General features: G+C 31.9%; 1 protein-coding gene across 1 annotated transcript; it reads right to left on the reverse strand.

Moving 5' to 3' along the window:
• Nucleotides 1–2,509: 2,509 nt before the first annotated feature.
• On the reverse strand, nt 2,510–4,077 carry LOC132191974 (calmodulin-binding protein (DUF1645)). Its single transcript, XM_059607137.2, has one exon. It carries the CDS (start codon nt 3,927–3,929, stop codon nt 2,727–2,729), a length of 1,203 nt encoding a protein of 400 aa, XP_059463120.2. The 5' UTR covers nt 3,930–4,077; the 3' UTR covers nt 2,510–2,726.
• Between the last annotated feature and the right edge of the window lie 10,247 nt (nt 4,078–14,324).

Genomic DNA, 14,324 nt, shown 5'->3' on the forward strand with positions numbered 1-14,324 from the left:
TTTTTTCTCGTCTAAGTACGTTGTTAGTAATTTGAACGGTATTTGTGAAAGAGTGTACATAAGATCTACTTGATCAAATAAATTTTGAGTTGTCCAACTACAATATGTACATATAATTCTATAAAAGCTCTCTTACCTCTACCGTTTAGATTACAGCAAAGTTACTAATAATGGCTTGTTTAATTATTCGAATAGCAAAATTATTATATATATAATTAGATCTAGAACCACGACAACAACAAATTTGTATGCACAGATATGATTCAGCACTACAACCAAACAAAACATCTGACCGTACGTACATCAATCAATAGATCTACATTAATATTCCTGTATAAGAAACAGAATCTCTTATATGCACAAACAACGCCGATCGATGATCAGAAGGCCGGCAACCTCTGTATTTAAAAGAGGCCGGATGTTGGCCTATTTACATATGTTTTAATTTTCTTCTTTTCTTTTCTTTTTTTCTTCTTTTTCCACCCATTAAAAAAATGAAAAACCCATGAACAGAACATATATAATTAAACCACACATGCATGCACTCATCAAGAAAGACTACCATCATCAGCGGATCCAGATCTCCTAGAATTTTTATGGGAATTCTAATTTTTGAAATTTCAGATTTAGGTTATTCATTTTCATTTAAGAGTCATTATCCTACCACGTGTCTCACTACTAATAAAATAATAATAAATTTTTAGTGATATTAATGATATTAATAATCATCATTATTTTATTATTTTATTAGTAGTGAAATACGTGGCAGAATAATGAATCTTAGATGAAAATGAATGACTTGAATATGAAATTTTAGAAATTAGAATTCTCCTAAAAATTTTAGGGGATCCGAATCCATTATCATCATAACTAACGCCAAAAACCACGCAATACGGCTGCTGTATGTACATAACTATGGCATCATCATTATCATTGCCATCATGATAATAATTATAATCACATAAATGAGACAAACTTTTTGTGTAGATATAATTGTAATGGTTCTGAAGCTAGCATCAAGTCCAGTCTCTCTCTCTCTCTCTCTCTCTCTCTCTCTCTATATCTATATATATATATATATATATATATATATATATGTATGGACTATAGTTGTATGATATTGATGTATGATCTATCTATCATGCACGACCATGCACCATCTCCTATTTTACTTTTTTCACTCTAAATAATAAAGGAGAGATAAACGAGGTGACACAATTACTAGTTTCACGTGGGTCTCCTCTATTATCGACATAGCTAGCCTTTACATAAAGCTAGTTTAATTTCCATGCATGGCTGCTTCTTTCCCGTACAGGAATGTGAGCATTTAATTAAAGCACAACTCATGATGCAATCAACACGACACGCTACGTAAAGGGCGGATAAATTTTAATAATTTAACATAAAATTAATAAATTAGAATTGACACGATGTAAACATAAATTTTAGTAGTAAGCATGCAGCTTATCAGTGCACGGTTGATCAAGGTAAAGTGGTAATCGATCGGTTCAAAGGCGAAGAAGCTTAAGTGATGATTATTGTTAATTTAATCATATTTTTGAAGGTTCAAACCCATGAAATGAACAATTATCTCCTAGTTGAACTTTGTAAAAAAAAAAAAAACAATCTATTTTATAAACTATATATACGACATAGAGTACTATGGTAACTATACCAATTACCTAATTGCATAATTGGTTTCTGTCTGAAATTTCGTTGTCTACTTTTTACCTTTTTTTTTCTTTTTTGTTGCCTTTCCCTATCATTTGAAACTTTAAAGTACAAATATTAAGACACAACACATGCCTTGGGGCAAAAACATTTCAAATTACAGCTGTTGTTGTACAAACGGGTCCCTAATCATTGCAGTTTGGAGGGATATTTAGACAAACATGGCCCCAAATGAGAAAGAAAAAAGGTTAATTTTGTTTGTTTAATTTCCTTTTTTTTTCTAAATTTCAAATTCATAATTCGTCCACCTTCACTCCACCATTGGTGCCAACAACCCAATCACACACAACTTTCTACTGTACAACATCATTACCACTAATGATTTCTCTTACATTTTCCTTTCCTTGCATGTGATCTCCTAATACCCTTTTCCCTTTCCCTAATCTCTTTATATTTTTTTTTGCCAAATCCATCTAGTGCTATCATTCTCCAGACATTTCATAAAAGAATATGCCTTTACACCCGTTGAGATTAAAACACGCGTTTTATTCCAACTTAAACTAGACCTAGAACAAATGCATCAATAAAAATCGAGTTCAACTCGAAGCTAAACTCAGAACAAATGCATAGATAAAAATGGAGCCTATGATGTCGTCGAAGGAGATGACCAATATTATATATAGTTTTCAAAGTGTCATTAATATATGAAATTAGAAATTTAATCAGAATCAATTATGGTGATAAGATTGACAGGTTTCTAACTATTTAATTAATGTTTACTTGCACCTCACCATAAGGAAAAGAAAGCGTTTACTTTTACCTAATTAAACACAATCAAGTAAACACTTTGTGTACGTAATCTCTTATGTCTTGCTGTAACAACTTTCATACATTTTCAGTCCCTTTCATGGATAGAGACACAAATCAGAGAACAAATATACCAAGCTGCTCATAAAATTACAAACCCTAAACATATATAATTACTGATATTATATATATATATATATATTAATTGAAGGGACCCACCCAGATGAGAGATCTGGATCGGCCACGTGTCAAAAGCCCAAACCCTTGGAAATTTCTTGCACACCAGGGTTGAACCCCAGGCAACCCAGCAGGCCCTGCTTGTAAGGCAAGAAAGTCTTCTTCTTCATCTCCTCTGAAACCGCCCGGTTCACTGTGTAATGATACTCATGGGCCGAAAGCGGTCCTCTTCTCCGGCTCGACACCGAGCCGGAACTGTCCGTGGACCGGAAGCTCGAGTTCTTGACATCTTCATTCGCCCTGTTCTTCGACAAAACCGCGTACTTCGTCAATGGATGTTTCCCCGTTGCACGGCCCTCCGACGCGCTCCGAAATAGCAGAAAATCTTTGAGACTCCATTTTCTGTAACCTTTGGAGAAAGAAATGGATGATAGAAATGAAGAATATGTTGAAGAAGAAGTGGGGGAAGTGGAAGGTTTAGCGCTGTTTGTTGTTGAAGGATTCACTTTCGCCTGTGAATTTTCTTCCCCTTCATAAACAATGTCAGAGACCCTCAGAGGAGACAGAGATCTTGTTCCTTTACGTAGAAAGCTTGATGAAGATGACCTTTCTCTCCCCCGCGGCTTTTGTTCATATTCTCGCCCTTCTTCTTTTCTGCGGTTTTCCTCTATCGCCGCCGCGAATGGATCGAAATCTTTCTTGTGACGCGGCGAAAGCGCTTCTTGGACCATTTTCTTTCCCTGTGAAATTCTCGATCTCGGAGATCTCGGAGACTTTGGAGACCTCGGAGAGGAAACGTTGGACCCCGAGCCATTAGCTCCGGCGCCGACTTGCAACCGAGGCGGTGGCTTTAGAGGCCGAATTTTGCCGCCGTCGAAGAGCTCATCCGCGGACAGAGAAGTTCGCTCTAATTGCCCACTAAAATTGAACTCAAAATCCTCACCGACACCGTCACCGTCGCCGTCGCCGTCATCGCTATCGTTATTGTTTTCGCCATTGCTGGTGGGTCTGGATTTGGGAATCCCGGGCTTTTCTTCCCAGTTGAAAGGAACAGAGGAGGCGGACTTTCTGGGAATCATGTCGTGGAGAGAGAGGTCGTTGAGCTCGCGGTAGAAGGCGGAGGCGCGTGAAGGGCTTGTGGGGGCGCTGAAGAGGAAGCTGCCGAATCGTTGAGGGCTGGAAGGAGCTGTCATGTATGGAGAGGAGCAGGTGCTGTCGAAGTTGAAGTCCACCGGAGGCGGAGGAGGGACTGGAACAACCACTTCCATCTCCATGATTGGATTGCTCAGCTTTTTGTGGGTTTGATCGAGAAGTGAGGGATTGCTCAACTGTGACGATTTATAGCGTACGAGCGCGCGCGAGAGAGAGATAGAGAGCAGTTGGGAGGAAGGGGAGGGGAAGAAGAGGGAGGGGGGATTTTTGACTTGGATACTGACAACAAAACTGGTCATCAAAAGCTGCCTTTATAAATCTTTCTTTCTCTCCATGAGTTTGTTGGGCTTTTTTTTTTTCCTTTCCTTTAATAAATTGGCTAATTTTGTATTAAAAAATGCTTCACAATTTTGTAGCAATTATATCTCAACAAATTCTTAGTTATATTAATTAAAAAATACTAATATTGTTCTCTTTCTTCCTCTAAAATAAGAAAAGTGTAAAGGAAAGAATATTTTAAATGGAAAAATAAAAGTAGATAACTAAAATGCTGAGTCTGATGAAAGTACTTTAAAAAAGTAGACAGTTAAAATATAAAAATGCATTTTTTTAGTTAAATATTTGTTGAGAGAGATGTGAATGCGACATAAATCTTGTGTATTTGAATTTTGGATAATTGATTCTTCTATGTGAATTTGCTTGTCTACAAAGGTTGAGTTGAAATCTTTCATTTTAGAGTAAGAGTAATGATAGAAATTACACATTTATATTTTACAATTTATTATTATTTTTAAATAAATTGATCTAAAAGTTGGTTGAAACTGTTATATCAATATCATATGATAGTTATAATATAAAAATATAGTTTTTAGTATTTTTCTATGAGTAATGTCACTCTTTACACTAATTTATCTTGCATATTTTACATTGATTGACATGACGCTAATTTAATGTATTTTAAGTGATTTCTTATGTCAATTACTATATTAAAAAAAAAAGAAAAAAAAAAAAGAACATTCCTTCTACTTAAACACGAGTAATTCTAGGTAGCCTACTTGTGTCCTACTAAGAATGATGTGGCTATTAAAATCATCATTGAGTTTTTTATTGATCATTATTAAATTTTGATCAAATGATGATTTAATAGCTACATCAATCTTAATAGGACACAAATAAGACATAAGTAGGCCACCTAAAATTACTTACTTAAACACGCAAGTAAGAAATTGGTCATTAAGATTAGACTTGTATCACATCGATATCTAAGGTATACAAATTGTTTCAAATCTCTTTAGGACTCTTACAGCAAATCAATTTTTTTTTTTTTTTTTTTTTCAATTTCATACAAATTTTGTCTTTTTGTTGACAATATCCTAACAAAATTACAATTCTACCCAAATAAAATTTACAAAAAAAAAAAAAACAAAAAAAAAACCAAAACAAAACAAAACAAAAACAAAAACAGAGAACGAAATTTTTTTTTTTAAAAAAAAAGGTGGTGATTTCCCTTGGATGGTTAGTTTATTTAATTTTGTTTCAAACAAGTTATATTATAACTTATCTCCGAGTTAAATAATCTATCAGTTCATTTATTTTCAAACAAACTCAAATTTGTTTATGTGTTGTTTAATTAACTTGATCATTCATCATCATATGAAGTAAATATTGTCTTCACTTATATTTTTTTTTGGTAAATCATCCTAATCATTACTTATTTAATTGTTTTTTAAGATTTCGAGTTAACAAGATTAATTAATTTTATTTTTAAACTTAAAAAAATTAACTCCACTAACCATGTATTTTATAATAAACCATATAATTTTTATCATCAAATAAACTATTTATATATATATCACATTAAATCTTTTAAATAGTTAAAGTGAGCTAGTCAGCCGCCACCCTCTTCCAACTTTTTTATTTTCTCAGTTTTTAGCTTTTAGCTTTTATATATTTATATATATTTTTTAATCATTATATAATTGAATTTGAGTTGACACAATAAAATTAATTTTATTGCAAATTAAATTGAAACTAATTTTGTTTTTTTCTTGAATTTTATCTTTAGAATTGTCTTACATTCATGGGGATGGAATACTGGAGGCAGCCAGGTCGAAGTAAAGACCACAGAACTTTTGCCGACACGATTTCCCCTTGTCACCAAACAATTTTGACTTTTTTGTTACCTTTATTTATTTATATGTCGTGGCAGAATCGAGTGAATCAATTGCTCTCCATTTACCTATGACTGAAGTCCCTACAAAATAAACTACCTGAAGGCTGGGATCCCCTGCAATTCAACTGGGGCCGAACATGCGAGGGATAACTCTCGTGAAGTTATACCTTTTTTGTAAACATTTTTTTTAATGTTTAAAATCTCTCATTTTGATATATAGAACTTTGATTTCTTTCTACTTTTGAAAATGTGTAAAATTATTAAAATACCCTTATTAAAATTACTCATTCCACCTTTTAATTTAACTGCAATATGTAACAGAAGGAAAAAAAAAATAGAAGAAAATCAAAATTCGATACACCAAAGTAAGAGACTTTAAACATTAGGGGGTGTTTGCAAAAGGCGCATAAGGGTAAGTGAAATTACCAATTTTTTTTAGGGTTAAATACTCTATACCCCCTTAGGGTTTCCCAATTTTATTTTTCTTCCCTGTAGTTTTGATAAGTGACCAAATTAGTCCATCCGTTAATTGACCGTTAGGACTGACATGTGGACCAATCAGACGTCGACACGTGGCACATATTTAATTTTAAAAAAAAAATTTTAAAAATGTATTTTTTTAAAAAAATACATTTTTTTTATTTTTTAAAAAAAAAACATATTTTTTAATTTTTTTAAAAAAAAATTAAATATGTGCCACGTGTCGACGTCTGATTGGTCCACGTGTCAGTCCTAACGGTCAACTAACGGATGGACTAATTTGGTCACTTATCAAAACTATAGGGACCTCCTGCGATAAAAATGAAACCTCAGGGGGAAAAAAAATAAAGTTGGGAAACCCTATGGGGGTATGGAGTATTTAACCCTTTTTTTTATTAGAATAGGAGGCTTAAAAGGTGTAAAAGTTCGGGAGATTTTATGAAGTTTTCTTCTCTTTTGTAGTGTCTTTTTTGACAATTAATATAGGAGAAAATTACAATTTACATCTCTAAAATTGACAGCGTTTTTCAATTCAAACACCAAAATTTCAATTTTTTCCTCAATATAGTGAAATAGTTATAGACCTAATATATGTGTGATTATGATTTGAATAATGAGGCACACAAAATAAATTTATGTTTGTTCTAGTATATTTCTGTCTTCTCATGGGGAGCGTTTAAGATGCAACCATTATTGTCGATGCAATCGATCGCATACCTAAACTTCAATCGAAGAGGAGTAAGCTCGGAGACTTATTGGATGTGACAATGAAAAATATCTCTGATTCTTACATTAGTAATAGTTGTTTGGGGAGAAAGTTATGGGGAGAAAAATCAATTTTGTAATTGTGTGTATTCTAGAGCGTACCCGTAATGCCCACCTCTTTTCTTATATTTACATACAGACATCTTTATGGAGTATTGTTATAAACTATCTTTTTATCTTCATTTTATCCTCTTAAAGCTTATGTGGCTTTCAAAATCACCATTAAATTTTAGATGAATCATACTTGAATTTTGATCTAATGGTAATTTTGAAAAGCACATCAGCTTTAGGAGGATAAAAAAATGGTATATAGCATTACTCTTCTTTTTGTTCTTTTTATGTTTTTTTAGTGTTCTCCTGATATTATGTGGATATTGTTTTCTAAAAATGCAGAAAAAAAACTTGTTCTTACTTTCTTTTTTGCTTTAAAAGAAAAAAAAAAAAAATTAATATCTAATTAGGACTAAAACAACACCAAACATTCTCCTATTGCATAACTACATAGCCAGGTGTCATTCTCCAATTGGGTGTATTTCTACAAGCCATGCCAGCGAGGTCCCCTGCCACGTGTTATCTATTAGATCAATGGATCAAATGAACCCTTCCTGGCGTGCTGCAGCTGTCGCCCGTATCACTGGGAATATAAATGACGGCTATGGTGATATGGCATGATCTTCAAAAATGCCCCTTCAATTCGTCCAACTCAGCAAATTAGTTATAATTAGTCCTCTATTTATTTTAGTTTTTCCTTAATACACAAAGTGAAGCGCTAGAAAGTCAAAGAGTACGAGTTAGAATTCTTTTCAAACTGACGCGACAAGAATTTTAAACACTCCAGACCGGCTATTTAATTTAATTTTTTTTCATTTTAAAATTCTTGTCACATCAGTTTAGAAAAAATTCTAGCTCATTCTCTTTGTCTCTCTAGCACTTCTTTTACACAAATATCTCATAAATATGATATGACAAGGTTTAGTAGTATTTGAACATTTTTTTTAACAAGGGTTTATGCAAGAGCTACTAAACTTTATCACGTCAATTTTGTAAGATATTTGTAAGATGTCTGCGTGATACAAATCATTACTCTTTTCTATTATATGTAAATTCAAAAACAGTTTTAAAAGGCAAACTTTACAAAACTTCCCTAAACTTTCACGCGTTCTGACATTACCCCATCAATGTTCAAAAACTCTAAATTTAGGATATCGAACTTTCAATTTTTTATAATGTCCTCTACTAAATTAAGGCACTTATTTTTTAAAATTCCCTTAAATTCTTACCAGCGCCTGAATCTTTGTAATTTTTTATTTTATTTTTTATAATGAAAAACAAGAGCATTCTGAAAATTGTAACAATATTTAACGAAAAATCCTAATCGATGAAAACATTGTAAAAAATTGAAATTCCAATACCTTAAATTTAGAGTTTTTGGGCATTAAAAAAATAATGTGAAAACGCGTAGATATTTTGTGAAGTTTCCTTGAACTTAAATAAAAACTTGTGTAGATCGTCATCAGCCTAAGCATGGAAATTAACCTTGCTGATCATTGTGATTGGTGATGCCAATATTCTTCATCCGTCATCAATTATAGTGAGAGCAACATTTGTGAAGTTGACAAAACCATAATTTTAAATAATAAATTATGACATACAGAATAATCAAAACCCACTAGGCAGTATTGATAACCGGTTTCACATCTTCTTCCACACATCAATTCTATTCTAGAGCAATTTAAGAAGAGAGTGGCTGTCAGCTGACACAGTTGATGATGTTTGTGAAGTTGTTGGCAGCCCACAAAAATCTGGAATGTGAAAGAAAACATCAAGTATGAACGCTAATTGTAGACAAAAAAAAAAAAAATCTTCTCTGCTGCCAAAATTGAAGATTTGCACTATCAATTTTGCATTTAATTCAAATGGAAGACGACCCTGCCTGCCTGCCTGCTGCTTCCTCTAATTTTCTCACCAAAAAATTTGTCTGTTTGATTTCAGCCCTTTGTTTGTCACTTCCCTCGATCGGTACTTGCTATCTCTCTATCCTGCTTTGGGCAGAAAGGAAATAAATTAAAACTAAAGCTGCCTTACTCACAAAAAAAAAGAACTAAAGGTGCCTCTGTCGACTGCTAAAGCTATATACACTGGTGTTGGGCTACATATATGTTTAATTAATATGTTATCTTGAATCACCAAATTTTTATGGCGGGTTCAAATTTTTTTTTAATAAAGAGAGGTGCGAATTTAAATATTTGTTCTCATACTTTTTTAAATCGTTGTTTATCTAAAAAATTAAGTTTATAAGAAGAGATAAATGTATTCATTTAATTTAGAAAAAAAAAAATTTTACTTACAATCATTGATCTTTCATTACTGTTGTAATCATACCCTTAAACTTTTAAATGTGTCAATTTCAGATTATCATCTTTCAGAAGTTTGCAATGTCAACGCTTTTGTCCAACTTCAACATAAGTCATAACGAAAGAAGCGAAATCCACTTCCGTCCAAATTTAAGGTATTTTTGTAATTTTATAAATATCTTAGCGGTATTTTGAAAATTTCCCTCGTCAACCAAGGGCGGAACTTGAATATTTAGTTTGGGGGGCAAAATTTAAAAAAAAAAAAAAAATTTGGAGGGGAGGGGGGGGGTGGGGGTTGGCTGGGGACCCTCCAAACACATGTGTAGTTCCGCCCTTGTCGTCAACTGTTTGATTTAATGCTAAATTTTGACGGGATTGTTGACATTGCAAACTTTTAAAAGATTGTAACCCTAAAATCTAAAATGACACTTTAAAGTTTAAGAATATAATTACATAATAAGTGAAGTTTTTCCTTCAATTTATATTCTAACATGTTATCTTGGAATGTTTACTCCTTGTTGTGTAAAGATATAATTAAGAATTTAAGAAGCTCACACAAATTATTTGTTGATTAACACATGAATTTGTAAGAAAGTCTTAATAATTTAGGTATTTATCATAGAATTTTAAGAAGAATTAAATAGTTCGGTCTATGGCCTATATTTCATAACGTAACGCATAATTAAGATTTGTTGTATTATGTATGACACAATCTTGTTCTAAATTTGCATGCATGCTCAATGTGACATCCAAGTCACATTAATTAATCTTGATTTTTTGTAATTACCCTGGCTTGATATGAGGTTGAGGTTATCTAATCACCAACTAATTGAATATTTATAATTAATTTGTTTCCTTTTTAATTATCAAAATTGAAAGCTGGCATGAGGCAGCTGGTTGATGATGTTTCAGTTTGTGATTTGGACAAAACAAAGCTGCTTACGCCGCGCTTCTAGAGAGAACATATTGTCAATGGTATACAAAATTCAAAAAACTCGTGTACAATATTCTCTTTAACTTCATCTTATAATGATGCAAGAATTTAATATATTCTTTTATCCCTTTGTTTTCTTTGACTTTTCATTATGGGAGGCCGACTTTAATTATAAATTATAACTAGTTTACCAATGATCATGACGCTTATATTATAGCACATAATCATCCTATTTAATTAATCCAAGGAAAAGTATTTTATAAAATCCATTTCAAACATGTGACTCATTTTATTATACCTCTTTCCTGAGACTTGCTCATGTCAAATTGCATGTGCGTGTGCATGTACCTTATATTTATTGTTTAAAATAGAGCAGCAATTTTGTAACTGTTTTCGTCTTATCATGTTTGTGTTCAAATTATGTCAAACTCTAATTCGATTCCTTTTATTAAATGAGTCAAACCGTTTAACCTGTCGTGTAGTATATTGTAATCTCTAAATGTTGTATGTTAGTTGATGCATAAATATAAAACTATACAAGTCAATCATAATCTAACTCATTTAATTAAAACCGGTCAGACTCTTCTACCATAATTTACTAATTTCGTGTCAAATTTACAGATCATGTCAAAAATTGTCTAACCCTAACGGAGAGATTGCATAACCCTTTTCCAATGGCTCCCAGCCTCCAGTCCCGTATGTACATTAATGAAATCTGTTAAATTAAAAAATGGAATTTGACAGTATGGAGTAAATTGTTTTTTTGGTATATCTCAGTGACATCTAAATTCATTTTCATAGCACAGTGAGCCAATTGTAAATCAAGTAAACCACATGTACTGATTTTTTTTAAAAAAAAATTAAATTAATCAAACCTTTCGATCTTAACCCATTAATTTCGTATTAACTTCCTATCGAATTTGTAAATTTTGTTAAAAATTGTCCTCTAACGTATAGATATTGCTTAACCCTTTTCCACTGGCTTCCGTATGTATGAGGCTACGCCTACAAATAATGAAAGTATGCACGTGGGAGATATAAAAATAAAAGAAAAGATGTTGTAGAGATTTTGCTTCAAACATTTCAAGATTCGTCGTCTTAGGAAAGCTTCAACAACAATGTCTGAAACACTGACCAGGATCTCTTTCGCCTCAACTGATTTGGTCGCGGGCAGTCGATCTCAGCATTAAATATTACGGCACATCAAGAGTAAATTATCATTTTATGGGTTTGTTGTTCAAACTTCAAAGAGAGAGAGAGAGAAATATCGTACAAGGTAACTTGAAGTGGAAGAAATAATAATAATAATGGAGATATAAGATATTGTTGCTTTTTGAAACCAGACATTTACAGATATTTTTCTGGACTGGCTTCAAAATGTCGGAGGTTTAATGGTAAGAGCAAAGAGGAAACCATATCAATATCTTATAAGTATCTCGAAAAAACGATTTGACAAGATGCCATTGTTACAATGGAAATCCGAGAGTTCCAATCCACCATTAAATTAGTTATTGTAAAAAATTTAAAGAATTGGTTGAGATTTCCTCATCAACATTAATACAGAATAGTTGTGAAATAAAAATGTGATATACAACATTACTATGTTATAATAGGTTTCAGACATAGTTCTTCATTGAGGTTTGGAGGTCTCTTAATTTTTCTCCGGGAGTTAATGGTCAAAGTGATGGTACATGTCACACAAATATTTTACAAATAATTCATAAAATTGATGTGACAAAGTGGCATTGTTATAATGGTAATGTTATAAAGTATATTTTTATTTCACAATGCTAACGTATCAGTCCCAACTCGCCATTGAATCTATCATTGTTAAAAAAAAATTGTGGGATAAAAATGTAATATATATTATTATTATTATTATGTTATAATAGGTTTCAAACGTGGTTCGTTGTTGTCTTGAATATATAGAAGATATAGCTAAGTATTGTTTTTATTTATTTCAATCTACTTTCAATTTCCATCCTTGAAGACTTGTAATAAATGTATAGATTATTACAGGTTTTTTTGTCTGCTTAAACATTATTATTCTTTAAAATAACCATTTTTCATTTAAAACAAAAAAAACAAAAACAAAAACAAAAACAAAAGCTATAATCTACCATTATTAAGTTTTTCATAATTTCATTTGACTTACAAATAAGAAAGAATGAAAGATAAACCAAGTCCAAACGTATATTATTTTATATTCTAGTAAATGTTTATATATCATTGTATTTATCTTAACTTGTGAGAATGCTGTTGGATTATGTCAATAATATTCTTTTTAATATAAAGTCAAAGTCAATAGATGATGGTAGGCTGCTTTATGTAGATCTCAAAAAATTACATTAAAAAAAAAAAACCCAAAAAAAAAAAAACACACGCACACAATATTATAACATTTCGAAACAAACAGGGTTAATAAAATTAAATTAAACTTTTAGACATTTTAGGGCAATATGTTTGGCTTTACAAACCAAATTTTCCCCTGCAAATAGATTTTATAACTACTACAAACAAGTTACAGAACTTGTAAGCATATCTAGTAAAATACGTAAAATGTCAATATTAACTAAATTTAACTAATAATGTCCCCTCTGGCAGATTAACTAGAGGTAAGTTAGTCCCCAAGGGATAACTCAATCGGCTATGAACGAGCATCATGAAGCGGAGGTTATTAATTCGAATCCCCCCTCCTCATTTCCTTTTGTAAACATGTCAAAAAAAAAAAAAAAAAAAAAAAAAACAAAAAACAAAAAACAAAAGACAAAAACTAGAGGTGAGCTAAAATACAATAAATAGCAACTTCTTGTTTTTCGGTATTGCACAATGTCCAAATAAAAAAGTGTTTCTCACCACCCTCTCTTCCAAATAGAAATATGAGAAATAGAACGTAATTAAAAATGAAAGATAACTAATATATAAAAGCAAGTAGAAAATCTACCGGAGTATGTAGATAACTATTCTTTATTCTTTAGTAAAAAAAAAAAAAAAAAAAAGAGCCACCCCTTCTATTTTTTATTTATTCTTTTTTTTAATTTTTAAATAAAATTAATAAAAAATTATGCTGACGTGGCAAAACGGTGCGTTTCAATCAATCTAACGGCAGCTAAAAAAAAATTAACGGTAAAGATTTTCTTGGCATTTTGATTGACCCATAGAATAAATTGTCGAAAAAAAGAAAAAAAAAAAAAAAAAAAAACCTTAGAGAGATAAAAATTTTGGCGTGTTTATCCAAAATATTTTGATATAATTTAACTAATTTAAATTCAACATTTATATTTCAGTTCTTATTCTCCAGTACTTTGTCGGGCTCCAGGCCTCCATCCAAGTACTGAGGTCATAAATGTACGAAGAAAGTAATAATTTCCGGCGAAGTTAAATAAAAGCATTTATTTTGCTGAGTTTTTGGGAAAATGAGAAAGGACCAATAAACGTCGAGTCATTTATACGAATTGGAAGCTTTGCCTTCGATGGATAGTAATTGCAACTAAACGAGTGCAAATATTGCAGACTTTTTCAGACTATTGAGTATTGTATTATTAAATGATTGTTCCCTTCTGTGGCGACATCCTGTCGCTTAAAACAGCCAATGTTATTATCCGTCTATCCCTAAAGAATGAACTCAAACAAAAATCAGATCTGTGCTGCCATAAAAATGTTTTATCCTATGAGCCATGTTAATTTTCAATCCAGTTTGGCATAACTAAATATATCGTGTATGATCAGGAAGAGTAACGAGTTTCAGCTCTCGTGACATTTATCATTTTTATCGGGGGCTAATTTTTACGGACACATCATCTCAGTTGTA

The sequence above is a fragment of the Corylus avellana genome, chromosome 2, assembly GCF_965113065.1.
Source record: "Corylus avellana chromosome 2, dhCorAvel1.hap1.2, whole genome shotgun sequence".
Lineage (NCBI taxonomy): Eukaryota > Viridiplantae > Streptophyta > Magnoliopsida > Fagales > Betulaceae > Corylus > Corylus avellana.

Coding starts and splice junctions, on each gene's coding strand:
- LOC132191974 (XM_059607137.2), bottom strand. CDS start 3,929: ATGGAGATGGAAGTGGTTGTTCCAGTCCCTCCTCCGCCTCCGGTGGAC.